This window comes from Peromyscus maniculatus, chromosome 21, assembly GCF_049852395.1.
Source record: "Peromyscus maniculatus bairdii isolate BWxNUB_F1_BW_parent chromosome 21, HU_Pman_BW_mat_3.1, whole genome shotgun sequence".
Taxonomy (NCBI): Eukaryota; Metazoa; Chordata; class Mammalia; order Rodentia; family Cricetidae; genus Peromyscus; species Peromyscus maniculatus.
In genome coordinates this window covers 31,070,654-31,098,561 of record NC_134872.1, presented here as the reverse complement: position 1 = coordinate 31,098,561, position 27,908 = coordinate 31,070,654, and the positions used below count along the sequence as shown (strand labels likewise).

At 39.5% G+C, this 27,908-nt stretch overlaps 1 protein-coding gene across 1 annotated transcript; it reads left to right on the top strand.

The window, feature by feature from the left end:
• The first annotated feature begins 1,706 nt into the window (after positions 1 to 1,706).
• Positions 1,707 to 27,495, top strand: Slc5a7 (solute carrier family 5 member 7). Its single transcript, XM_042265990.2, has 9 exons — positions 1,707 to 1,923; positions 3,155 to 3,388; positions 6,500 to 6,613; positions 7,309 to 7,464; positions 12,267 to 12,415; positions 15,707 to 15,850; positions 19,283 to 19,436; positions 21,782 to 21,999; positions 23,710 to 27,495. The coding sequence occupies exons 2-9, from the start codon at positions 3,211 to 3,213 to the stop codon at positions 24,337 to 24,339; spliced, it is 1,743 nt and encodes a 580-aa protein (XP_042121924.1). The 5' UTR covers positions 1,707 to 1,923; positions 3,155 to 3,210; the 3' UTR covers positions 24,340 to 27,495.
• Positions 27,496 to 27,908: the final 413 nt, after the last annotated feature.

Genomic DNA, 27,908 nt, shown 5'->3' with positions numbered 1-27,908 from the left:
TTTTTTTCTTTTTTTCCACTTTCAAGGTCACTGTCACTACTGAGATCTGCCAGTCAGTCTAGATCCTGGCATACTTGGCTTCTCAAAGTTAATTAGGTCCCCTAGCCCCACCTCCCCCAGAGTGTGAGCCCTGGCTGTACTCCGGATTCTTATCCCTAAGCCCTGGTGATGTTCTCTGCGGACAGCTACTTTTCCTGTCTCTCTGAGCCTGAGTCACACTCTCTGACCTTACGTCCCATGAACTGGCACAGAATTCCTGATGCCTGCCCTGCTGCAACTGAACTATTTGTGCCATTGCCTTAAAGAACATTCCAGAAGGAAAACTGTGGAATAATCTGTGGCCTAAGTCCAGAATCAGAAATTGATTTGTACATATCAAAAATAAAACAACAAATAAATGAATGGATCTCACGTAAAAACACAGTGGTTACATAAAATTGCACGTCTGTCTTCCGACAGTTCCTTTAAAATGCTTTAAAATGCCCTTCCTGAGCTCAAATGATGTCTGTTCCAGAAACTCAGTCAGCTGACCATAAACCTTAGCTATGACAACTGTTCACATAGGCCTCTGCCCTGCCCTCACTACAGTCTGGATTCCATTGAGCCTTCTCACCTAGGTAAGAGAGCTGGGGGAAGTTATTGTTTACACAGAGAACAAAGGAACAGGGGGTGTGTACATTTGAAAGACCTTCTCTAAATCCAGTCTAGGATGGGTGCTGATCTGCAGCTTGGCCTAGAGAGGTGGATAGCAGCTAAGTATTGAGTTCACCCCATTAGCTATCATATGCACTGTTTCACCGTTTAATAGACTGGCTTGGTGGCATGTAGAAAGAAGTGAGCATGTGGCCCCAGGGCTGAGACTTTGTGGCTTTCGGTGTTTTTTTTTTTTTTTTTTTTTTTTTTTTTTTTTTCTCATACCCTCTTCATGACAACCTTCCTGCAACACACATACACTTAAAATGATGTGCAGCTATCTCTGTCTACAATGTACAGCTATTGCAAGATAAAGCCATCTGCAGATAGGTACAACAGACATATAAGCCATCCAGTCACAAAATACCAGATATATAGGTGTGCACTAAAGCTGTAGATGTGTTTGAAGTGACAGGCTGAGTGCTTTTGTAAAACTAGAATAGAATATGTAAGGAAAGATGCAACTGTCTTCCTTGGCTAGAAACGATGTTTCCAGGGTATACACACCAACTTTGTTTTAAACAACTATGCAACTGTGAGACACTTTTGTTGTAACCCAATTTTTAAGTGAAGGGAGTATGGATATAAAAGAAAAGGGAAAGCGCTGACTAGTCTAAACCTTCTGAATAAATCCTCTACGTGAAGCCAATCAACAAGGGCTTGAAATCACCCCCACTGAGGCCCACAAAAGACAGTGGGGGGTCAACTGCCCAGACAGAGCTTTCATGGAGACACCTGAAGGCAGGTCTGTGAAACCTCCACTCTATCTCCAGGTGAAATCCTCTGAGTCCATCGCTGTCTTTTGCATCCCAGGGGGATAGAAAAAGTGGGCAATTAGACTTGGGAATGACCTTAGGGTCTGGAGCCCTCCATTCTAGAGGAGCAGGTGACTTGACTTGGGATGGGAACATGGACTTGGGCAAGTGCTGGCTCTGAGCCAGGCTTCTTCTCTCCTGCACCCGGCGCCACGCTAGGGCACAGTCCGCAGCTCCCGCCCAGCACCACTTTGCTCTGACGTCCGTCTCCAGAGCTCTGACGATCGCCCCCGCCCGCCACGCTTATATAGAGACTTTTCCCAATACTCCGATCGATCGCCTTGCCCCTCACAGCCCTCGCCGGGCTCCCTATCAACCCCCTCCACTCACCCTGAGCCTCCCTCCCTCGCTGTCCCACACAGCCGCGGGATCAGGGGGCGCCCGGACCCCCAGAGCAGCTCCGGGTGACGCCCAGGTAAGAGCCCAGAACAAGAGCTGTGGCCGCGCCCTCGGGGGCCTGAGAGGAGGGACGGACTCTGCCTGGTGGGGATGCACCCCTCTGCTCAGCTGAAAGGCACTTGTGGCTCTCGGGCTGCTAGCGGCTGCAGACTCTCCGGGTTCGGGAGACCCGGGGGGCGGGGGGCCAAGGCAGCTGAGCGCCAGGGAGTTTGGGTGGAGGGGGAATTTGGTGGCTCTGCGCTCACAAAGGCGGAGCCCTCGGGTCCCAGCTCCCTTGTATCCGGGAGGTGAGGGCTTGCTTGCATCCAGTGCCTCACCACCCACTTGCAAAGCGCAGACTCCCACAGAAACTTGAGCGTGTGAACTGGGTGCAGGAAATAGCCCAGGTAGTGCGCGGAATGAAAGAACAAGAATTCCATAAGATGAATCTTTAATTTAGAACTTGACACCAGTCCCTCTTCGTTTCGCTCTTCGCTCTTTGTATCTGTGACTGTGGTTTAGACATTACCTTATTTTAAATCCTTTTCTCATAGAGACCAGGAAGGGGCGGCCGGGGTAGGGGTTTGGGGTGGGGCATGATATGAACTAAGGACAAAGGAAGATTGACAGGGCCGAGGGTCATTCATTTAAACAACGAACACATACGTAGTAAATTAAACCATAGCTGATGCATTTTAAATAAATTTTCCTAGTACCACCCTGCCCCACTCCCAGCATATTGGGTTACTTTTGGACCTGTTTCCTGAAGTCGCCTGAAAGGATAAGAAGCGGATGAATAATGAACACACACACACACACACACACACACACACACACACACACACACACACGCATGTTTTTAGAGTATTCCTTTAGGATACATTTAAATTAATAAACACTTATGAAATATCGACTTAGTTTCAAAAGGCAAATAATCATCGCAAATGATCTCTTGACAAAAGGAGTTATAATACAAATCAGACTTAATTTTAACTTGGAAGAACTTATAAAATACAAAAATTATTATAATTGTATTTATGGTCATTCCTTTTTTTCCCCACCTGTTTCTTCAAAATTCAAAGCATTAACTTATTCAGTAGAAGCAGATCAGTGTAGTGGACACTTGTTGGCCATGACTAGTTTCACGGGAATTTCAATGCAGGCATTTTTTTTTTTTAAGGGATGTCTGGAGCCAGCTGCTTATTCTTGGCAGCCTGTGCAGGCATAGTGCTTGGCTGCTTAATAATGCATTGCTGTATTTTCTACAGAAGGTTTGATGAAGTAACCCACTGTGGAAGGACCTGCACATTACCTTAAATAAAAAATGGCTTTCCATGTAGAAGGACTGGTGGCCATCATCCTGTTCTACCTCCTTATATTTCTGGTTGGAATATGGGCTGCCTGGAAAACCAAAAACAGCGGCAATGCAGAAGAGCGCAGCGAAGCCATCATCGTCGGGGGTCGAGACATTGGTTTGTTGGTTGGTGGCTTTACCATGACAGGTAGGTGATCCCATGCTTGCTTCTCCTGCTGCCTTGTGCTCTGAGTGAGAAAGCAAACATTGCTCTTTGTCCTTTGGAGTTCTTTCAGCCCACGATGACTATAGTTTGAAGTAATTTTGTATTTAATTTCAAAGAAAAAAGTTTTAATCTCAATAGTACTTGACGAGAAATGAATCTGACAATAAATCACTGGACTAAATACTAGCGAAACAAACAGTCTCTTAACTGGTCAGTGGGTGGGAACTGTGAAAACAAAGGGGTGCAGGAATGCAGAGTCATAGTCTTTCAAGTTGTGAATCTGTGGTTTAACGCCATGGTGTCTCAATGCATCCATTAATACGAGCATGGGGTTGTGATTGAGTTCTCTTAAACGATAAATGAATACTAACTAGCTAAACTTTTTAGCCTGGGTAAATTATTTTAGAGGTACTACAATTCCAATCTAATTAATGCCTGTCAGATGCCTACCTTCTCACTTAATAACCATTTTCCTTAAAGGAAGCAGCCTACAACACTAAAAGGAAGCTTTCCTGGATCCTTGGTATAGAAAGGGAAAAGTCAGGGTGTGTCCCCAAAGAAATCCACAGGCCAGCATCTGCATTTCTCTTCCTTTATAATTTTCTTTGTGTTACGAGGGGCCTTGGTCTTTCTTCCTTTGAACTCAGAGTGAATTCTTTGTTTTTTCATATTTGTCTTGGTCACTGAAAATAATTCAGAAAACAATATAAACTTATGTTTTGTAGATGATTGGTAACCCTTAGGTCTGAGCCTTGCTTAGTGAATATTTAACACCTGTGACATAATCTACTCTAGCTGGAACTCTTGACATCTCATTAGAAAAATATCTTACTAGAAATCATAACCAAAGAGAATATCCATTTCTGTGCAGAAGACTATTTAAAGACAGTTTACACCGTGTGTCATCTAGGGACATAACTCTTCCATAAGGTGGTCTCCATGTTCTGAACGCTTTCATTTTGGATCTGAAATCTACAGTACCCTATATGGACTGTAGATTTTTATCTGTCAAGTATTCCCTTTGTGAATTGAGGCATTCACTCAACAACTATAGACGGATTCATGTGCTCTGTACAGCAGACCCTGTGAAAGGGTTTCAGAGTTAAGGGAATCTCCGGAGTTGATTAGTTAGCAAAGATCAGGGCCAAGCTGACTACACTCAAGATCTCTCCATGCTGTGCTGTGTGCAGCTCTCTCACTGGTGTACTATGTCTACTTAGAAAAGCACTTTGTTTCCAAAACATCATAAGAATAAATGAGCTGTTGAATGTCTAAGCATTTTATTCACTGCTGATTATTATACCATTCTACTATTCTGTAATAATCTATTTCATATAGTTACACATTGTTGCAGAATTTGTTCTTTCATCATATGCAATTTTTAAAAAATATGGCACACCATTAAAGTATGTGAAAATAGTCAAATGAGGCTGTTTCTTATAAAGTGCTATCATAGTCTAGCTAACATGTTAACAGTTCTTTCTCCAAGCTCAGAAGACTATTGATCAATATGACCACTCATTTAAAATTTGAACCTTATTATTTAAGCCTCACCAGATTTCAGGCTGCTTGCATGCATTTCATAAGAAATAGAGAGTGAATAGGTAGATTCTTTAAAAATATATAGTTTAAAAGAATTCGTGTTCTTGCTCTCTATTTGTCATAAATATATGCAAATGTGGGGAACAAATTATGGCTGAGAAATGACTAAACCAATAAAAAATGGCAAGACTTTAATTATGGTAAGTGACCAAGTTTCCAGTTCTATAGCACAATAAATGAAATCACTCAGGCACAGATTTGATTTTAGGAGAGGGACTGAGATGCCACACAGTGAAAAGCAATTGCTAACAAGCTTTGTGCTCCTAAGATCTTGGAGCCATCTTCATTCTGCGCCAAGGTATTGCTTTCAGCCATCTTAGCTTGAGAATGAAGTCTCACCTTGTAAACATAGATTTCTTCTGGTCCTTGTTGCATACTCTGTGTGCTGGACAGAGAAGAAAAATTTTAAAATGTCAGCAGGGTTTAGAATGAGAAGGTCAATGAATGGCAGCACATAGTTGTCTGCACACCAGGTGTGAAAGCTTGTGTGAAGATGGGCGAGGCGGCTACACATTCCCTGCTCCCTTCAGGATTTAGTACCTACATTTCACCTTACATGTGCTAAAATTTCTAATCAGGAAAGTCTTCTAAGTTAATGTTTTTTCTTTTATTTTTCAGATTTTAATACAATTATCCAATTATATCATTTCTCCCTTCCACTTTCCTCACTCTAAACATTCCCGTGCCCCCTTCCTTGTTCTCTTTCAAATGCATGGCCTCTTTTTCTCTTTTTTCTTTAATTGTTGTTATACACACACACACACACACACACACACACACACACACACACACACACACACACACACGTAATGTTGATCCCAGCACATTCTTCTTTGCCTGTTGAATTAAAAGAGGAACAAATTCTGTCATGAAAACAGCCAATCACATCCTAGTGGTATAGACAAGCTTTCTATACATAGAAATGTATTCTTTTATGTTGCATTCTTAATGGGATGATTCAGTCTCCTGTCTGATAAGAGTATTAAGAGCCTGGGACCTTCATCACCCCACATACATTGTGCAGATGGATCACTGTGAATCTTTCTGTTATACTCTTAGAAGTGCATAAACTACAAAACCTTAGAGGTCTGTTAACTTTGTTCTTTCCAGCAGGAGCAAAGTATTATGGGTCTGAGAAGCGTTAGGGGAGGGTATTTGGGGCTGAATATGATAAAAATTCATTATATGTAATTCTCAAAGAATTAATAAAATATAATAAAAAATGAATCAGATTTGTTATCATGGGGGAAAGTACTAGCTTGTCAGTCAGTTTTGGCTTGAGTTAGCTTAGGCAAAGCCTGTTTTCTTTGGGTCTTTAACTGCTTTCATTCAGTAATTGTGCTACAGAAGTTTTATATATCTGAAAAAAAACCTGCATCTAACGGAATAGTTTATGGACACATGAAGCCAGTTGCCACTGTGTTGGACAGTTAGGCTCGGGGCACAGCAGGTGAAGAGAGTGTTATGACCCCGCTGTTTGTTCCATTTCAGCCACCTGGGTTGGAGGAGGTTACATCAATGGGACAGCTGAAGCAGTTTATGGACCAGGCTGTGGTCTAGCATGGGCTCAGGCACCCATTGGCTATTCTCTGAGTCTGATTTTAGGTAAGTGGGTGTTGAGATCCCAGTGACTCATTCAGTACTCAGCATAAAGTACAAATAATAAGTCAAATGACATGAACAACTATTGTGGAGAAAATTTCTAAGTAGCAATTACCAGAAATTGTTATGTAGCAACACTGATGCTTAGTCTCCTGATGGTGGGAAAACTTCTTTGATCTTGTGGCCACTAGAACAGTGAATTTCTTAAACGACTGTGATTTATTTCTTTCAAAAGAGAGTATGGATAGGTCATTAAAACCTAATCAACCCCATCGCCCCGTTGTTCCTTTTGGTAAGTGAAACTATTTACAAGTTTAAATATTATATAAGAGAGTACCTCATTTTTCTATACAAAATGCTTTTATTGGATTTTGTCCTTACTCAAAGTGTCTAAATGTTGGATTGCGAGACACAAATGCCTCAAAGTATTTTAATGCACACTGACCTGGTCCATGTCTTTCAATTCACATGCTTCATTCATGTTATCCAGTTGCCCATTGGACACAGCAGTGTTGGATGTACTGTCCTCAGGTTTACATTAGGTTGCTAAATATGTCTTGGTAGGACATGTAAAACAGGATTCTTAGTGCATATGGATATCTTAAAGATTCACTTTCCTAGCGTGGGGGAGCGAGGGAGATACATAGTAAAAAGGTATCTCTTGCGACTTTGTTTTCACAAGAGCTTGTTGGTTTTAGGCGGTCTGTTCTTCGCAAAACCTATGCGTTCCAAGGGATACGTGACCATGCTAGACCCATTTCAGCAGATCTACGGAAAGCGCATGGGTGGGCTGCTCTTCATCCCTGCACTGATGGGAGAGATGTTCTGGGCGGCAGCAATTTTCTCTGCATTAGGTAAGGATTGAAGAAGATGGTCCTACTGGGGCTCCAATTCCTGAATGTAGAGTTTGCCTCTTAAAACAATCTTTAAAATCCTGTCCAGATCCACATTTATTCTTATAAACTCTCAATAGGAATTCTATACTTAGGAAAGCACGGCTATAGAGGTGAAACTAATCTCGGCTTCATTTGTCTTGAACCTGATTCCCATCATTACAGTGTGGCCATGAGTTATAAAGGTCAGGAGTTGCTTTTGTATGACACTTAGATTTAGAACACAATTAAGCACAACTTAATTAAGTTAATTAAGCACAATTAAAAAGGTACAGTTTGAAACAGAACTTTAAAAAAGAGAAATGTTCATGAGCCAAAGATTATGAGGAATCCTTGGCCTTAAATAAATTTAATAAATTTGTTTACCTTTATTCCCCCCAGTAACTATTTTCACTTCTGTGAGCACACTTTATCTCTTCCTGTTTTCCCTTCTAATGACTGTCATGCTAAAACTGATAAAGGTAGGCAAAACTAAATCCATTAAAGATTTTTTAAAGTAGTAATACTGTTCCATAAGATATTAAAAGCAGATACAAAACAATGTTAGAGTCCCAACAGTAAATAACATTTGCAGAGAAATGGAACCTCATGGCCTGTGGACAGAACTGAGAGGTATTCAAGCAGAGCCATCTAACTTGACATGTCAACAGAAATTTCTGTGGAAGTATAATACTATGGTCAATTAATGGTAAAACTGAGGATGATAGAATACAGCAAGGATTCTCTCACAAGTTTAAGAGCTTTTTGTTTAACTTATGAAGTTTTCAGTCCCCCGCTTCTCTTCCCCGCTGTCTACTCTTGGAGATGCAGAGTTAGAGGTGAAAACAACCATGGCTGGTTGCTAAAATGTGAACAGCCTAAGGCTGTTGAGGCAACTGGAGATGCAAATGCACTGGCTGGAGAAGCTGTGTGCTGCATTACTTGCATTCTGACAGTCTCACCTCAGCTCTTGGACCATTCTTGACTGCTCAGTCCCTCTCCTGGTTGTCAATCACCTTCCTCATCTCTGTCCACCTGTCCCTCTTCCCTGCCTCAGCCAGACCTTCCTGACTGGAGTCAGTGCAGAGATCTCCCTCCTTACAGTTCTGCTCTTCTCTGGTAGCCAACTCTTGAAATTCAGGCTTCATCACCCTCTTTTCTTTTAAAACCAAAATTTTCAACAGAATCTATAGACATGACAGAGCCTTTGCTTCTTCCTCATCATGCCCCTCTACAATTTCTCCTCCACAATGGTGACCCTTCCATCTTGCCTCTGACAATTTACAAATCCAGTTGCCAGGGCTTTGGATTCTCTCCTGTGTTTTCAGTGGGACTATGGAAGATCTTCAGTCTCAGTCCACTGCCTTTAGATCAAAGACAGGCCTGTCCCAACCCACTGAGTGTGGAGCTAGTGAGCAGCTGCAGAGTTGGACCCCCACAGTCCTCTTCAGTGGGCCAGGTGGCCACACCCAGGCGCTCTCCTACACAGGATTACCATCTCTTCTCCAGATGAAAGGGAAAGGCTTAAGTAAGTCTACAGCCAGGTGCTAGATGGTTAGAGCAAAAGGAAATTCCTTCTGTGTTACATATGCCAGACCGCAAATTTGTCTCCTGGTTCCAGTATTATCTTATGTAGCCTCTGTACTATCTAAGATTAGTTCACACCTACTTTGTCCTACAAAGAAGTAATAGTGAGAAAAGGAAGACAGTTTGCTAGTTCATAAAATATACCAATAACTTGGTGAAAAATGGCACTCCTCTCTGCTGGACAACTTAAAGTCTAATGACATAATGTATAAAAAGAACAGTCCCCACAACCTCACTCTCATTAGCTGAGAAACAAGGGGCTTTTGTTTGCCACAGGCTTTGGCATTAGACATTTCAGGTTTAAGAACAGCCTACCTGCTGAGCTATGACAGGAAGGAGTGGGCTAAATAACAGAACACAAAATGCTCAGGCTGGCTGAATGGAGGTCCTGAACAACAGTCCTGAAAGGTGAATAGAATTAGTAGGCTGGAGTTTCCATAGCATTTTACAAATACAAAACAACAGCAAATAAACTCTGTACTTAGATATAATTAGATAGATGTTTGTCTATGTCTGTATATATCTATATCTATATCTATATTTATATCTAGATATAGATATAGATATAGATATATATTTCAGGGTGTATGAAAACATGTTAACAGTCTCTCTATATAGACACACACATGAAGTAACAAATACACACACACACACACACACACACAAACACATGCACTATAAGCAACAAATATTCATAAGGTACTGCCCTTGGTGGAAATCTACATTCTAGCAGTGTATGTGTATTATAAAGTTATTGCCTCTGTTCTTTAGGTATAATTGCTGGCTATATTTCAAAAGTGGTGTTTGTAAGAAATAATCTTGGGACACTTAAGAACAAGTATAAACTCTATCTGTATTCATTTCCACCTCACTACGAATGGGCATGGGGAATGAAAACATAGGAGAATCTTTTCTCTGTAATTACAATAAACATTTATTTAAGGTAATACAACTATCAAAGAGATCATTCTCACTGTACATACCAGGTGTAAGTAGCTCCACAGAACCCCTTGAGGAAGGTTGCATTCACGGGTTTCACCGACATCATCCCTTCTTTGTCTGGTCTTCTCTCACTTTTCTTTCCTAAATAACCTCTTCCAGACATGACCCAAGCATTTATCCTTCTCATGTTTTATTTACTATATTAAGCAAGACTAGTGGCCTCATGGTACAGTGCAGCAGTCATTGGAAGGGTAACACAGACATTGTGAAAGTTCTCTGGATCATGTGTCTTCTGCTACATCTTCTTCCTTGATTATTGTGTCCTCTCATTTGATGTTAAATTGCTGAATCATACTCCACTGGGATACCAGCCAATACCAGTCAATATGAGCCTAGTGCTGCCAGGCTATGTCTGATTATAATTTGCTTGTTTGTTTTTTGAGACAGAGTTTCTCTGTGTAGTTTTGGTGCCTGTCCTGGATCTCACTCTGTAGACCAGGATGGCCTCGAACTCACAGAGATTCGCCTGCCTCTGCCTCCGGAGTGCTGGGATTAAAGGGGTGCGCCACCACCACCTGGCTCATCATAATTTTGAGTCAGGAATAAATTAAAACTGTCGATAACACCTTAGGATGCTTGAATAAAATGTGTGCTTATATTTCTAGTAGCTAAATCAATGATTTGTTTCGTAACTTTACACCAACAGGTTGGTAGATACAGTTTTTCTCACTACAATTAATGTAATCATATAGAAAATACTTTCAGGGAAAAAAATCAACCCAAATATAGTTGTGATAGAAAGTCAGATGACTGCTCTAAAGTCAATGAGTTGCAACAAAAGTAGCATCTCCAAAGACTAGCGCTGTGAACTTTGCCTGTGATTAAATTGCTTATAATTATGGCATTATAACTTGGAAATGTTATGAAAGCAGAAAACTTTACCAAAAGAATGACAGAGATTTGCAATAAAAATTCCAACATGGAAAACAAACTTCAGAAAAAGAAAAAACACCCTATTAAATGTCCATACAATATTTCCACCATTTGTTAAAAGCACTAATAAATAATTGACCTCTTTTGTACTTGAGTAATAGGTCTTTATTATATTGCTCGTTTTACTCAAGGAAATTGTTCTATTAACATAGTCAATTCTAAAAGTATTTTGTATTGTTGTTTGAGAACAGCCTGAGTTGCTCTTTAAATAATGCATGTTTCTCCCTGCTGCTTGGTATACACTATGAGCTTTCCTGTTAAGGAGTAGGAAGAGACAGCGGTGTTTCAAACTGCCCATTCATAAAATTCTCAGTGGAAAGACAGGTACCAACAAACAATGCCATAAGGCAAGAAAACAAAAATATTGAAGATGAAAGCTGCTTAAACTATGATTTTTCTCTTTTTTACTTTAGATTTATTTATTTTGTATGTTTGAATATTTTGCCTGAATGTATATATGTGTACTGTGTGCTGATGAAGGTCAGAAGGTAAGGGTGTCAGATTACCTGGACCTTTAGTTATGGATGGTTGCAAGCCACCATTTGGTTGCTGGGAACTGAGCCAGGGTCCTCTGAAAGAGTCATGTGTGCTCTTAACCACTGATCCATCTCTTCAGTCCCTACACTATGATTTTTCAAAGCTAAGACTCTCAGAATGTTCTGGGTAGAATCCACACATTTACCAACTAAACAATTTAAAGAGATCTCTGAAGACTTTGAGAGAGAAAGAAATTGATAACTCCATTTACCCATTTTATTATTTTCTCCTATAAATTTGACTGAGTTCTTTGGTACCTTGTAGGGTTTGCCTGTTATTGTGGGCTAGCAGAAGGCAAAGTAGAAATAAGAATTGATTATAAATTAGAGAAAGGGGTACTCATGCCTCTCAGAAAGACTTCTTATGGATGTAAGGAAGTCTGCCGTACAGGTTTAATTAAGTCAGAATTTCATACAGTCAAAGCATTACAAGTTCTGAGAATGGAGTTGTATTTATCCATATTTCAAATTGTTCTGTTGTCATGTGCTTTAGATATGTCTTACATAGATTATATAGCAAAACACCAACTTTAAGTGTATCCTGCTGTGTGTAGAGAGATACACTTAATTGACTAAGGCATACACATTTTAATACAGCAGTTCTTTTCCACTGATGTCATCCTGTACACCTTACAAGCCCCAGGGACATATCTGCTGTGACTTCACTTTGGAGGCAGAATCACATGTGTTCCTTGACCACTGAGATGCCTGGTCATTTTCTTCTAGGAGCCACCATCAGCGTGATCATTGATGTGGATGTGAATGCATCGGTCATAGTCTCTGCACTCATTGCCATTCTTTACACCCTAGTGGGTGGGCTCTACTCTGTGGCGTATACTGATGTTGTACAACTCTTCTGTATTTTTATAGGACTGGTAAGTGACATCACCCTCATATTTTATCTCCTTCCTCCCTCCCTCCTTCCCCCTCTCTCTCGCTCCCTCCCTCCCTCCCTTCTCTCCTCCCTTTCTTCCTCCCTTCTTCCTTTCCTCCCTCCCTCCTTCTCTCCCTCCCCGTGTGCCTTATTTTCTGCTAAAAAATAATATTTATTATAACTCAGAAAAAATCAGTGGATATATGATTTTCCATCATGAAAAATACACAGTAGATTTAATACTATTTGAAATACTAATTTTTTCTCTATGAACTGGCTAAATCAAAAGCCCTGGTTATTTTTGTTAGTGTTTGACAGAAAGGTATGTAACTCTAACTGCTACAAATATCTGCGTCCTGCTTTCCACCCCTATTAGTTTGGATCAAATTTGCTAGAGACCCTCTTTGGTATTCAATGGCACCACTTTCTTTTCATGAGCAAAATTAATCCAGTGGTAATGTGGACAAAACACTTCACCTCATCTTCTGTTAGTTACTACAGGGTGACTAGCAGGACATGGAAGCTATGGCAGGGATCTAAAAATGAGGGGCTTACTTACATAAGGGATTAGCAAGATTTACTCTTTCTGTTATTCCTAGATAAATCAGATCACACTCCTCTTAATAAGTAAAGAATACAATCACCATGAAGCATGAGTAATATCAGGACGACAGTGAAAGCACTCTGGGCATGTTAAATACATTCTAGTCTACTTTTGACACTTTGCATCCTCAAATCTTAAAATGCAAAATAACAGCTACATTTATGATAGTATACAAAACCTAATTCATATAGAAGAAGAATAAATACAAATGTGTGTTCTTTCTATGGCATGGGCTGATATGGGTCCATGTGCACAGTCTCATTAAATACAAGTATCATGTCAAGCTGTCCTTATGCAGAGCCACAGAGAAAGCATGTGTACTCACTTTCCCAATCAGGATCAAAATATCCCGATTTTCTTCTCTGTTATTTATTTTTCTTACAGTAAAAATCTCTACTATTTTAGTTTTTACCCTCCATGTTTGGAGATGAAAAAAATGACTCTCATAACTTCTTATTGCAACTTTGTATCATCAAAAACAATGTCCCAGAGGAATCCATTGACTGCAATCTGACTTACACAGTAAATATTAATTCCCATCTAGTCACAAAACCTGCATTTCTCATTCATCTCCTAGACACTGTTTGTGTTTGTGAAAGTGCCATTCACACATTGTAAAATTAAATTTGAGAAAATTTAATTTGCTCAGGAATTCCCACTCCTTATTTTTAAATTGCCCAAATTAAGTGGATGTGCAGAATTCTGGTTTTTACTCAGCATCATTATAAATATCCATAAACAAAGCAGAGAACACAAAACCGGTTCTCCGGGAGTGTCAGAGGCGAGGTCAGTGCGGTAATGGCAGCTCTCATAATTGATGCATTTGTTATCTCAAGAAGCCTAACCCCAGGGGATGAATCTATCTACCAATGATATATATCCTGCCTCATTGCTTTGCATGAGACCAGAATGAAAGCCATACAGACTCATGAGTCAAGTGTGTTGGTGTAGGTGTGGAAGGGCAAACCTATGTAGGGATATATGTTGGATTTTTTTGGGCAATAAGGCATAACTAAGTGGATAAGTTATAGGGGTTAACTATTTTTATTTCTTGGTTAAATAAGATCATGTCTTTTTATTTCTTGGTTAAATGATTGTGTGTGTGTGTGTGTGTGTGTGTGTGTGTGTGTGTGTGTGTGTGTGGTGTGTGTGATTCAGTAAAGAATACTACATACTTATGGGTTTCTTAATTAAAGCACTATAGAATTATCTGCCTAAATATAGTTTATTTTTCCAGCTTTAATTCCTATACAAGCATATATAATCAGTCTATACTTTAATCATACCTTCCCATACTGCATTATTCTGTGGGTTTTGTAATCATCCTTGGAGATCTGAAACCGAACACTTGGTTTGCTTAGTTTTCCCTTTCTAGCTTCTGTTCCCTGTTCTAACTCAGAGGCTGTTGACTCTACCTCCCTGTTCTTACTAACATCTTTCAGTTGCCAATGTCTCTGCTGGCCTTCAGACCTTTGTCAGGAGGTAGAAGAGACCACTTGTGGCACTCCTATTTGTTTATGTATTGAAACGCATTGTTAATATCTGTGACATTAGATCTAAATACTTGTCAAGCTTTAGAGAATGTCCTCGAGCTTCCAGTTACCTTGAGTCTATCTTTGTCTCTAATTTCCAGAAGCCACCCCTCTGCAAGCAAACCTTGTTGCCCAACAAATCTGAACACACACACACACACACACACACACACACACACACACACACACTTACACACACCATATGTAAATGAGACTTTCATTGAGATATTTCCATTTAGGATATTTGACAATGGTCCATAAGCCAAGCACACACACACACAAAAAAAAAACAAACCCTCTATTTGAAGTTTGAAATTACCTCTTTTCCTGCACTTGAAAAACTCAGCTCAACCCTCTCTGATTCTCATCAGTGAGAGACAACTGTTGTTCCAAGTCCACCACACAATCACACAGGGAAACAACCAACATATTTCAGTGTTCTTTGTTGCTGAACAGTAGTGTTTAGTAGGTCCTGTGGGTTAAAAGCATTTTTGGCTTACAGTGCTTTCATCCACATAGCCTGTCGTAAGTTGAATAGTGTCTGGCTGCTTCTTTTTGTCTCATTTCCCCCAATTCCTTCAGCTCTGTCCCTCTCTACCAATGTGTGGCACATCTTTCCATCACCTCTTTCCCTATCATATTAATGGATGTATATCCTTGACCAACTCACAGAAAACTAAAGTGTGTGTGTGTGTGTGTGATGGAATGCTTTTTTCCTTAAAGATTTAGCTGACTGCTTCTATGATTTATATGATCCAATATCATCAAACACATGAGTAGTCAATTTTTTTTTTTTTTTTTTTTTTTTTTTTGGTTTTTCGAGACAGGGTTTCTCTGCGTAGCTTTGCGCCTTTCCTGGAGCTCACTTGGTAGCCCAGGCTGGCCTCGAACTCACAGCGATCCGCCTGGCTCTGCCTCCCGAGTGCTGGGATTAAAGGCGTGCGCCACCACCGCCCGGCTGAGTAGTCAATTTTTTTATCTAAATCCCCATTTCATAGCATTTTATAGAGAACATAATTTTAGGTCCTTCTCTGTCTGAGAAAGAGAAACTATCAAGCTGCACCAGCTCTGAGAAAGATGAACTAGAAACATGACTCATGCATATCCAGAACAGTTAAGCTCATAGCCAATGCTCCAATATCACTCTTTGTTCCAGTGGATCAGTGTGCCCTTTGCCCTGTCACATCCTGCAGTCACCGACATTGGATTCACTGCTGTGCACACCAAATACCAGAGTCCCTGGCTGGGAACCATTGAACCAATTGAAGTCTACACCTGGCTTGATAATTTTCTGTTGTTGGTAAGTGACACTGTGATCTGAAAAAAAATGTGGTCTAATTGTTCATAAAATCAAAGGCATGTTCAAGATTTTTCACATGTATACTTAAAGCTTCACCTGCTGATTCATGGCCGTATCTGAATTGACTCCTGTCTCACAAGGCTGGAGCCTCATGTCTAGGCACTCAGTGCATGAGGTAAGTTTGGAACAACTAGGAGTTGTTCCAAAAGAGGAGTCCTCAAGAGGTAGAGGTGGCTTAAAACACACAGAATCCTGGTGACAGCCCTATCAGAGAAGGGCATAGGGGAAATCATGGCAGAGTGCAGGCTGAGGAAGGGGGAAGAACCATGCAAACTCTACCAGATTTTATGCCTCTGTTAACTAAGGAGACTATATATAAAAATAATACATGGCATCTGATTTCAAGGCAAGAAATTGGTTATTTCTTGTAACACAGTGAAGGAGAAATTGGTTATTTTTGTTTCTTCGTTAGAGAATGGATAATATTTTATGTATGCATTGTGTGACACTTTGCTGAGTATTAGCAGTTTCTCAACCCTCAGAGTGGGTGCATTTTTCCCAGTAAGAATTTCCCAATAAAAGGCAGAAAAACTTGGGGAAAAGTATGTTTCCAATAGTGGCTTCCCTCCTAAAAATTGTGAAGATAACCCCTTGGCTTTCTTTTTCCTGGTGTGCTTTATATTTATAAATGCAAAGAGTGAGATGTAAAGTGACACTGCCCACCAGTGTGTTTATAGTTACATGGAGATGATGAAAGGCAGAAGCTGGCATCTTGTTGACTATCAACCTTGTGCTGAGCTGGGAATTAAAGCAGAGCAATAGAATCTCCTGGTCCTTTCTCCCGTAACACATTGAAGTTCTCATAAGACTCATCCATAAAACAAAACATTATATCCAGTTCTTAGACTCATGATCCCAATTATTTGACAAGTAGAAATTAAATAGCATATATTGAGTGGAAGGAGAAAGTATAGAAATAAGCTTTGGGTTGTCATCCTGATGATCTTCGATCTGCTTATTTTTCCACACATCTCTATTTTAACATGCTTCCTAAGTCCTGCCAATGGCATTGGAGGCCTTTCTCAGCCCCAGCATCCCTAATTGGCTCTACATTGCACCTAAAGCCTCACTACCTTGGTTTTTCATTGTCATTCTTCTACACACATTCTCCAAATTACCCCCCTGTCTCCATCAATAGGGCTACCACAACCAAGTACCACTTACAGAAATTTATTTTTCCACACACTAGCAGTAGAGTCTGAGGTCAGGGAGCCAACATAGGTGGGTTCTGCCAAGGGTTCACCTCAGGTTCTAGGATGCTAACATCTGACTGTGCCCTCCCATGGTGTAAAAAATAAGTGCATAATTTAAAGGTCACCAATCCCTTTTGGAATAACTCCACTCTTATCATCTGATTATGTCCCCCAAAGCTCAATTCAGCTCCAAATACCATCAGATTGGGGTCAGGTTCTCAGCATGTAAACCTGTCTCTTTGAAAACATGGCCAGATTTTACTTTACTTAAAAACTAGGAATGTTCAGGATGGTTGTACCTAAAAGTGCATAAATTCACATCATTCATGGGCATGGGAGATATTAATGACATACCAATGTATGGGTTTAAAGAAAGAAAAATGTTTTTGGAAGATGATATATTTGAGGAATGGAATTATGGATTTTATAATTTATTTTTAACTATTTGTTTTTACTTTTGAATATGTGTGACCTGTACAGAAAGGGAAAGTACTCTGGATTCAGTATATCAGGTACTGTGCTTGGCAAGATGAAGTAAATATAAATAAGACAGCCACCCCAGAGTTAAATCCCTGAAGGAAAGACACAGGGCGACATAGCAAGCGCCTTCGTCTATTCCCTCATTTGTGTGCTACTTACTGAATACCAGCTTTCCATTCATCTGACAGCAGCAAAAGGGTCAGTACTTCAGGGGACAGTCAACAATCTTCCAAGCTTCTCTCTGACCACTACTCATACACTGAACTCTACTAATATCACATATGCAGTGGTCCCACAGCTGCCGGGGTATCATGATGATGTATGCAGTGGTCCCACGGCTGCCTGGGTATCATGATGATGTATGCAGTGGTCCCACAGCTGCCTGGGTATCATGATGATGTGTGCATTGGTCTCACAGTACCTGAGTATCATGGTGTTTTTACTTTTTTTCATATTAACATCTCTTCAAGGGACTCTCATCTTCCTAAAGATCCAACTCAGATGTCATTTCTGCAGGCTTTCCTGATCGATATGTAGGCATCCACTTATCTCCTTCTCTCTCAACCCCCAAATAATTGTTTCTCAGTTTTGTTTCCATGCAGATGTCTTGTAGCCAATTATACTGCAGTTCAATGCTACCGATCTTTTTGATTTTGTGTCTTCAGTGAAAATTTTCAGCATACTTCTGGTGTATCTATGAACATTTGCCAATTGTTTACATACTCTGTGCTAACATATATGTCATTTAATTGAAAAACCACATCACAGTAAGGTATTCTGTAAAAACGATTATGGACAAAAGTTCTGATACTCCCTTTAATGTGTCATTGAGCTTTGTGTCCACTCAATGTGTGCCACAGTGCATTGATTCTCCCAGAGAAGTGTGAAAACAGTGTCTTTCCATTCCACTCTCATGCCCACAACATGCTTAATGTCTGTAGACATTATTGGGTTACATGATTAGGATTTCATCACATATCTTCAGAATTTCAATTAATTTAAAAAATTTTTATGATGGTTGGAATTTCCATCGCAATATAAACTGAAGACTTCTGGGTAATTTTAAGGCACTAAGAGCAGATAAATTAAGGGGAAAAAAACACTGTCTAGCATAGTCACAACGGGAAACAATGCAAGGAATCCAGTGTTTAAAAAAAATTCACCATTGGCACGCCTTGACATTCTTTGGCTGTTTTAACAAGCTACCATTACGTGAATGGCTTAGAACCAACCAAAGTCCAGAATTGAGGCGATGGCAGGCTGTGTTTGGTGTGGACTGGCCCTTCATAGAGAACACATTTTTGCTGTGTCCTTACATGGTAGAAAAGACAATTAACCTCCCTTCACTTTTTTATTGCTCTTTTGTTTTATTAACAAGGATACTAACTAGATTCATGCTGACTCCATTTTCATGATACAATGGATTCACCCAGAGGCAATAATGACACGGATTCCTTCAACCAGAAGATCAGAATTTAACCTGAGAAATGTGGAAGTGACCAAAACTTCACAACTCAGCAAGCACAGTGGCAGCAGTTGGGATTTGTCATCTATGGAGTGTGTTCCATACTACACAACTCTATTAAAACTACTCTAAATGCAGTTGATTGATGCTGTATTACAAAGCTCCTAAAAAAGAACCCTTTCCTTTGCCTCCTCCTTCATTTGACTTACTCTGAATCCCTGGGTTCTCATGCAGATGCTGGGTGGAATCCCTTGGCAAGCCTACTTCCAGAGGGTTCTCTCTTCATCCTCAGCCACCTATGCTCAGGTCCTGTCCTTCCTCGCAGCATTTGGGTGCCTGGTGATGGCTCTACCTGCCATATGCATAGGAGCCATTGGAGCCTCCACAGGTAAGCCTCCTGCACCTTGTCACATTTTCAAGGTAGTGTCCCAAATCCCGAAAGGCAGTTCTTTCTATCTCGCATCCCATTTTCCCCCACACAGTAAATTAGTTTTTTCTGCATGACCCTACTATGCCTTTGTTACATCATTTAGCACTCAATGATGAAACATTTGGAAACACTCAACTTTGGTGTATCAGTAACTCCTTTCTGTCAAACCGGAGATCAACTGTGATCCACACAGTATATAACCTGAGGATGGAGAGGGGCTTAAAAATACCACTCCATTTTTGGCTATTGCATGGTGCGTCTGACTACAAATGGTAAAAATGGACACTGAAAACTTTCTACAGAACCCTGGTGAAACAAAGAAAAGCAGAAATTGCAAGCCACTGGCTTAGGAGACAATCCTGGTCACATTGTTTCCATGGACCATTGTGAACTTGAGATTTTAGCCTTCTATTTTCAATAGTTGGCTCACCAAGAGGAAAATTTATTTTCCCTGCAGAAACTAAGCAGTAAATATATTGGTAAAGATAAACTAAATTCTAAGACAACAGAAAAAGCAATATAAAATGTTTATTTCCCTGTTGGCTTCTATGAAACATTTCTGAAATCTTGTCTTTAATTTTCTTGAACTTAATCATTCCTGTCTCTCATGTTTCTCCCATGGTAGAAAAGGGAAGTAAGATTCCCTGTAAAGGCACTGGTCATGGCCAGGAGAGTTCTACCTTTGCATCTTAATCACCTCCCTACCTACTATCAATAACATTACCTTGAGGATTGGGGTTTCAAAGACCCAGGGGAGGGATAAACATAAGATCATAAAAGCATAATGACAGAGACTGAGATGTGTGATCAATAGAGCATTTTATGAACTACAGAACTATGTTACGGCTGTTTTAAGTGTGATTAGGAGGCAGTTTTCAGCATTGGAAATGAAAATATGTAATATTAACCCATATTGAGAAGCATTCTGCAAGTAGAGGTAACTAAAACTGATTTGAAAGAGTTCATCATCCACCCTATTGTCTCTTATAAAAATAACATTTATTGAATTATTTTGGTTTATTTTGATTTTAATTTTTAAAACGGAAGTCATGATTTGTAGCATAATCTTCCCCCTCCATGTTCATACATGACATAAAACAATAACTAAATGATAAAAACATTGGCAAAGGTCCTCATCAGTGTCTGTTTCTGTAAAAAGAAACTATGGTTTGCTTCTGCCACCCACTCTGTGTGTGCATGCAGGTGTAAGCAGAATAACAAAAGCAGCATACAGCCTACTGTTTTCTTGGATTTAGTGTACATTCTTGGTAATGCTCTTTAATAACTCCCTCAGTTGTAGCATTAGCCCTATTAGAATATGGCCATGGCTTTAATGATGACTGTAATGGGAAGTGGGGGAATGGCAGCATCCAAGGAACCCACTACTGCTTGGTCCTGGCATTACAACATCAAGGAAGATCACCAAGTATCAAAGAAGCTAACTAATGTACATATCCATGTCCCTTGTCTTTGTCAACACAGCCTGCCACCAAACCAGACAACACAGGGACAATGAGATGGCCCAAGGGTAAAGGCACTTGACATTGAACTTGATAAACCAAGTTCCATCCTTGGAACCAATGGTAGAAGGAGCGAACTGACTTCTACAGATTGTCTTTTGACCTCCATACTAGTATGCTATAGCTGACTTGAGTGCTGTACATGCATGGGCACACATGTACACACACACACACACACACACACACACACACACACACACACACACAAATAACAAAATGGAAGCAGTGTATTCAAATATAAACTGACATTTTTAAGTCATTTATTAGACCAAATTCAAAGACCTCCAAGAAACCTGAGCCTCATGAATGAAAAGAAGCTGCCCCCTTTCTATTAAAGAAAACCCTCTGTAAGATAGAATTGCTTGGGAGAAAATTAACTCAAAGGCAACTCCAAGGCTGTTGCATTTTCTTCAGAGGCTGTTACAGTATCTTCAGGAAAAGAGTGAGCGGGGTGGGGGGTGGGGTGGGGGGGAATCTGCTGTGATCTCTGTGTGTGCACAGGTCCGTGGGCCTCACAGAATGAACTGTAGGCATTCATTCAGTTCTAAGTGGTCTAAAGGAAATGTTTGGTTTAGGAAAGTTTGTTTTCTGTGATTCTAAGTATGCCCCACAGCACACAAAGAATATCTGTGTGCCAGGACCCAGCAGGTGTGACTAAGCCTGAATGCTATCACACACACAGGAGCCAGGCAGGTCAGACTCTTACATGACCAGCATATGGACTTCCCACCTCAGTAGATGACACAGAGACTCTCAGTTGTGACGGTTGTTTCTGCTCCACAGACTGGAACCAGACTGCATATGGGTTTCCAGATCCCAAGACCAAGGAGGAAGGAGACATGATTCTCCCGATTGTGCTGCAGTACCTCTGCCCTGTGTACATTTCCTTCTTTGGGCTTGGGGCTGTTTCTGCCGCTGTGATGTCCTCAGCTGACTCTTCCATCCTGTCTGCAAGCTCCATGTTTGCACGGAATATCTACCAGCTTTCCTTCAGACAAAATGTAAGACCAGCCTTCTAATCTGTCATTATTATTTTTTGTCATTACCACTGCATTTGCTGTTAATATATGTGTAATGTATATAATATAATATAATATAATATAATATAATATAATATAATATAATATAATATAATATAATATAATATAATATAATATAATATAATATATATAAACATATATAATATATATATATTTATATAAAACCATTGTAGGTTGAATTTCTATCAGCTGAAATGGCAAATTTGGAAAGCTCCAAAATCCCAAACATTTTGAAAATCAGCTAGATGTCACAAGTGGGAGGTCCCATACTATGAAACCTTGTCTCATTTACAAAATTACTAAACACAGTGTTACAAAATTACCTCATTCCATACCTACAAGGTATATATGAAATATAAATTGTTTTCTGTTTTAAACTTGACTTTCCTTCCTAATGCATCTCATTATGAGCATGCAAATATTACAAAATATAAAAATAAACCCCTCTGGATATAAAACACTTATGCTCTCAGGCATTTTGGATAAAGGATACTCAATCTGTGTATACACATTGAGTCTATATTGCAATCCAGCCCTTATATTTGATTGAACACACATATTTAAATGTAGTGAATTTATTTATCCTGCAAATGAATCATAGCAATGCATGCTATTTTTTATTTTCACACTAAAGGGAACATATTCGTGTAACTATTTCATAAGAGATTGGCATTTTACTTTATCTTAAACTTCTTGTCTTTCTGGTGAAAGAAAATACAGCTTCAAAAATTTTAGAAAATCATTTAATCTGATTATTATATTATTATGAATCATTTAATCTATTATAATCTAAATATGCTAGGGTCCTAGAGAGTTCTGATAGCCATAAGTCATGGTGAGCTGCTTCACACTATTTTTGTAACAACTGCTGTGGTCTTTGAATTCTGAAGGATACCTCTAACATACAGTAGCCTTTCAATTTGATTTTCTCTATGGAGCCAAATGGTTCTAGGACAGTTTGCTACTGTGGTCCTTGGGGGACAATGAATCCCTCTCATGAGTGTTTCTCTATCATATAAAGCTTGGCTTCTCACCGGGTTTTTTAGGTCATAGTCAGCAAAATAAGTCCACTGAAGCCAATGAGATGGCTCAGTAGGGAAAATATGATTGCCACCAAGCTTGGTGACCCAAGTTCTATCCCTGGAACCCACATAGTCAGAACTGACTCTTGTAAATTATCTTCTGACCTTCTCACAGACACCATAGCATGTGCCTTTACACACACGTGTTTACATACAAATGCAATTTAGAAAAAAAAATGGCCCATTGATGTTTTACCAAGGGTATTCCCTAGAAATACCTGGTTTAAGGCACCAAAAAAAGTAGTTATCTTTAAAAATGGCAGGACTCCTACAAAAGACAAGCCTTAAAGATGTTCATACTCCCAGTGCCTCATGTGGATAAGTGAGATCTTACTTTGCCATAGTTTATGTGTGACATCTGACCTTAGGTCATCTCAGTTTGTGCCCGTCCATTCAGAGAAAGGCTCCATAGTCTCCCTTCATTCATATGGTACAAGAAGCCCTCATACCCAAGTGTCATAGATTACACCATCTTTGAACATGGGGGACTGCATAAGATCAGTTTTTAAAGCATAGACATTTATCCTGTTCATCACTTAAAGAGCTAGCACATTGTTTGCAAAGCTGACCCTGCACTGATTCCTCACAGGCATCAGACAAAGAAATTGTGTGGGTCATGAGGATCACGGTGTTTGTGTTTGGAGCATCTGCAACAGCCATGGCCTTGCTGACGAAGACGGTGTATGGGCTCTGGTACCTGAGCTCTGACCTCGTCTACATCATCATCTTCCCACAGCTGCTCTGTGTCCTCTTCATCAAAGGAACCAACACTTACGGGGCTGTTGCAGGTTACATTTTTGGACTTTTCCTGAGAATTACTGGAGGAGAGCCATATCTGTACTTGCAGCCCCTAATCTTCTACCCTGGTTATTACTCTGACAAGAATGGTATATACAATCAGAGATTCCCCTTTAAAACTCTCTCCATGGTTACCTCATTCTTGACCAACATTTGCATTTCTTATCTAGCCAAATATCTATTTGAAAGTGGAACCTTGCCTCCGAAACTAGATGTATTCGATGCCGTCGTCTCGAGGCACAGTGAAGAGAACATGGACAAGACTATTCTAGTCAGAAATGAGAACATCAAATTAAATGAACTTGCACCTGTGAAGCCTCGACAGAGCCTAACTCTCAGCTCAACTTTCACCAATAAAGAGGCCCTCCTTGATGTTGATTCTAGTCCAGAGGGATCTGGAACTGAAGATAACTTACAATGACCCCATCTAAACCATACAGAACAGAACGTTGCTGTAGGATAGTCCTGGAAAGAAGGTTTGGAGCATATCTAACACATATTAAAATATAAATCTTTAGAGGGGAAATATTTGCAGGAATAAAGAAGTTATAATGGACGAGTTCAGAAAAAATAACAATTGCACAGTGAGAAGGAAGTGTGAAAGTAACAGCTTTGTTTCTCATCACAGCACTTTTAGTTTTAAATAGCTTTGTCAAGCATATAAAAGTGAGTAAAGCCCCAGCCAAAGAAAATGGCCAAATATTACTTACCTTTATTATGGAAAGAGGAAGTATCTATTAATGAGCCCATGGAAAGGAGACTGAATGGTTCTGATCATCTTTGCTGGCTAAGACAGCTCTGGACATCAGTTTAATTGCTACAATGCATAGGCTGCATTGATTTGCAACCACTGCTGTAAACGATGCAGTGAGTTAATCAATTTACTCCTCTCCATGTGTGGATTGGCCTGCTCTTCCATGATTTGAATGTGACATTTGCTCGATTTTCAGTGTGCACTCTCTTACTTACCCTTTCTTGCTCTTCTGCATGAACACACACACACTCTCTCTCTCTCCATCCATCCTTCCATCCAACCATCCCTCCTTCTCTCTGTCCCCTTCTCCATGTTTCTCTCTCCCTCTCTCCCCTCACTCTTCCCAAACTCTTCCTCTCTTTCTCTCTTCTGATTTTATTTTTGTGTGGTGCTGGTGATCTAACACAACAGGACCTTGCACATGCTAGGTAAGGGCTCGCCTACTGAGCTACACATCCAGCTCCACAATTTGTTGTATTTTTTTCCAGTGAGGCCATATATTATTCTAAGCACAAGCAACACAAACAATAATTTATTTAATAGAGACATTTTTATGTATAAATGATGGAAAATAGAGTCCATGTTGGGATGGGGAAAAAAAGCACTGAACTCTTTGACGACGTCCACAATTGCCATATGCTCAAAGAAAAATGCCCGAAGCAAAGCATGGAAGGTTATTGGGCAGCATTACAGCAATAAGTCTAGAAGAAAAATAAGAAAAGGGGAAGAGGAAAAAACATATTTCTATATCCAGCTCTAGTATATAAAGTATTGTCATTCCTTACAAATATAGTGTCTTGGCTTATTTTCCAAGTCAGTACTGGAGACAAAGTTGAGCCATATGTAAAGAAAGGCCATTGTCTAACACCTGTTGCAGGTGATGATTACTGCAACAGCTTGCATTCACTGCGTATTTATTACCAGCCGTTCCCAAACAACTCACAGAGAGACTGGACAACAAACCCCACTCATTTCTGGACATTCATTAATAGAATAGTTTAGTGTTAAGGATCTACTCCAGCCCTTTTACACATAAGCCACTTTTAGGGGCTGGAAAGATCCCCACAAGTGTATATACTGAATTTCAAAATGTAATAGAAACCAAAAAAGTAAAAACAAATCCTAAAGAGAAGAAGCCATCATTTTAATATCTGGTGTGCACATGACTTTCAAGAGGTCAATGGTTAAATGTAATTTTGTTCCTGTTTGTAGTATTCAGCATTAAGTACAAACCTTGTGCTCCAAGCCCTAGAACTCTTGTCTATAGGTTACCATTGAAACTGTCTCAAATCATGAACAGGCAGACCTCCTTTGTTTAAAACATGTGGCTTAAAATCCCAGTGTGATGTTCAAAATGTGAAGTTTAATGATTTTAGATATTGGAATGTTCTCTTTTTTAGTGTTATCTCAATACTTGAGCCTCTTCAGTGAATCATGTACACGCTTAAGGAATAGCGAATTCCCTCATCCACCAGTCTTGTACTTGCAAGTATGGAGTCTGAGATTCTCAGTGTGGGGTGAGAAAAGAGTCAAGAAAAACACAGACAAAAAAAGAGATAAAACTTAGCATAAAAAGGAATTAAGGACAGGGATGAAATTTCCAGTGAATATGGTATCTCAGACCCACCAGGTCTCCCATCACAGACAAAAGAGTGAATTTTGCCCACCTCATCATCACATGTCCTCCCTCAGATGGCTGAGGTATGTGCTTCCATTATGCATATCAACAATCCTCACTCATACTGTAGAGTCCACAGCGAAGTAGGCTCTTTTCACGGACATTACATTGTAATGCTCATAGTCAACAATTGTCCAAATAACCTTATTTAATTACAGTGAATAAATAATATTACTGGTAATTAGGAGAGAAACATTTGCCTTACCTCAGAATGCTAAAGCTAAATAGAGCATAAACTAATAAACAGTATATTTTTGTTTTGTTTTTGAAGCACTAGTACACACTATCAAAACAGTTATCAAAAATCACATGCCCATTAAATTTGCTAAAGAGAAGTAAGATGATATTTAAAGTATTAAAATACCAAAAGGTGGAATGAAGAATCCCAAGACATTCATCATACACTCTGGCATGAGTTCTCCCTGATTTCCAAGCAAGGGAATAAGCTTCAAGTTGCCTAAGGTCTGCTCTGTTTTGGCATGGAAACATCTGTAAGTTATTCCAGACTCATGAGTTGATCTCATTTTCAAATCCATCCCCAGTGAAATCAAAATAGACCAGGTGTTTCACTCTCACTTGGGAGGTAATAACCTTACATAGCAATGGAACAAGATAGGAGTTTCACTTCCATACTTTACCAACAATTGCACCATATTTATTAGGTAAATTGTATTCCCCGCCACATGTTCAGAACATCAAGCTTGAAGCTGGAGTGATATTTCAACAAGCTGTCAAATGCTCAGTGCCAAATCCAACTTCATTGCTACACTTAAAGTAATGAATTTTATGTGACTATCATATGAATGTAAGCTTGAAATGAGTGGATTTAATATAATGTGTATAGAAATTTTTATTTGTAAATAATGAATTAGCATTATATTTTAAACATTAAATCATCATTTCCTTTTTATCCTTCTACAAAATTTACTCTGATATCATGTATAATTTATTCTAAGTTTGCCATAATATATGTTTGCTACTGCATAGACAAATGCATATAATGGTTCCAAAACCTATATTTTTATCTGTCAAAATATTATACAGAATTATACTCAAAATAAGTAGATTTGCAAGTGTATATGTATGTGTTTAAATGTAATGATATTGTATTAAATTATGCTATTGTAATTCAGCATATCATGTCTATATTTGATGTTTTGGGGGCCTCTCTTTAGATATAAATGGTGCTTGAAGACAATTACACATTGAAAGTGAAATAAACAATGTATAGAAAGATATTTAAATGTCAAGTGGGAAAACTGCAGCTTGTAAAGTCTTGGAGTGACCCATACATCTTACCTCATAACAAGATTCATATTTTCTCAGATTAAACATTATATACAGGCCCTTCCTTTGAATTAAATAAATCAACAAACTGTCCATTCCATAAATATAAAAATACATATCTTAAAAAACAAGGCTGCCTGATCACTGTTGATGCAGGACATACAAACACAATGACAAACCAGTTCTCAGTATGCTCCAAGGACAGTTTCCTGTTTCTTGTCTAACACTTTCAGGGAGTCTTTAAAATCGAAATTGTATGTAGCCTCAGAAG

What these genes read in the sequence shown, in the direction of transcription:
- Slc5a7 (XM_042265990.2), top strand. Translation starts at nt 3,211, where the DNA reads ATGGCTTTCCATGTAGAAGGACTGGTGGCCATCATCCTGTTCTACCTC. An exon ending in TTCTCTGAGTCTGATTTTAG is followed by an intron (nt 6,614 to 7,308) that starts GTAAGTGGGTGT and finishes TGTTGGTTTTAG; the next exon opens with GCGGTCTGTTCTTCGCAAAA. An exon ending in AGCAATTTTCTCTGCATTAG is followed by an intron (nt 7,465 to 12,266) that starts GTAAGGATTGAA and finishes ATTTTCTTCTAG; the next exon opens with GAGCCACCATCAGCGTGATC.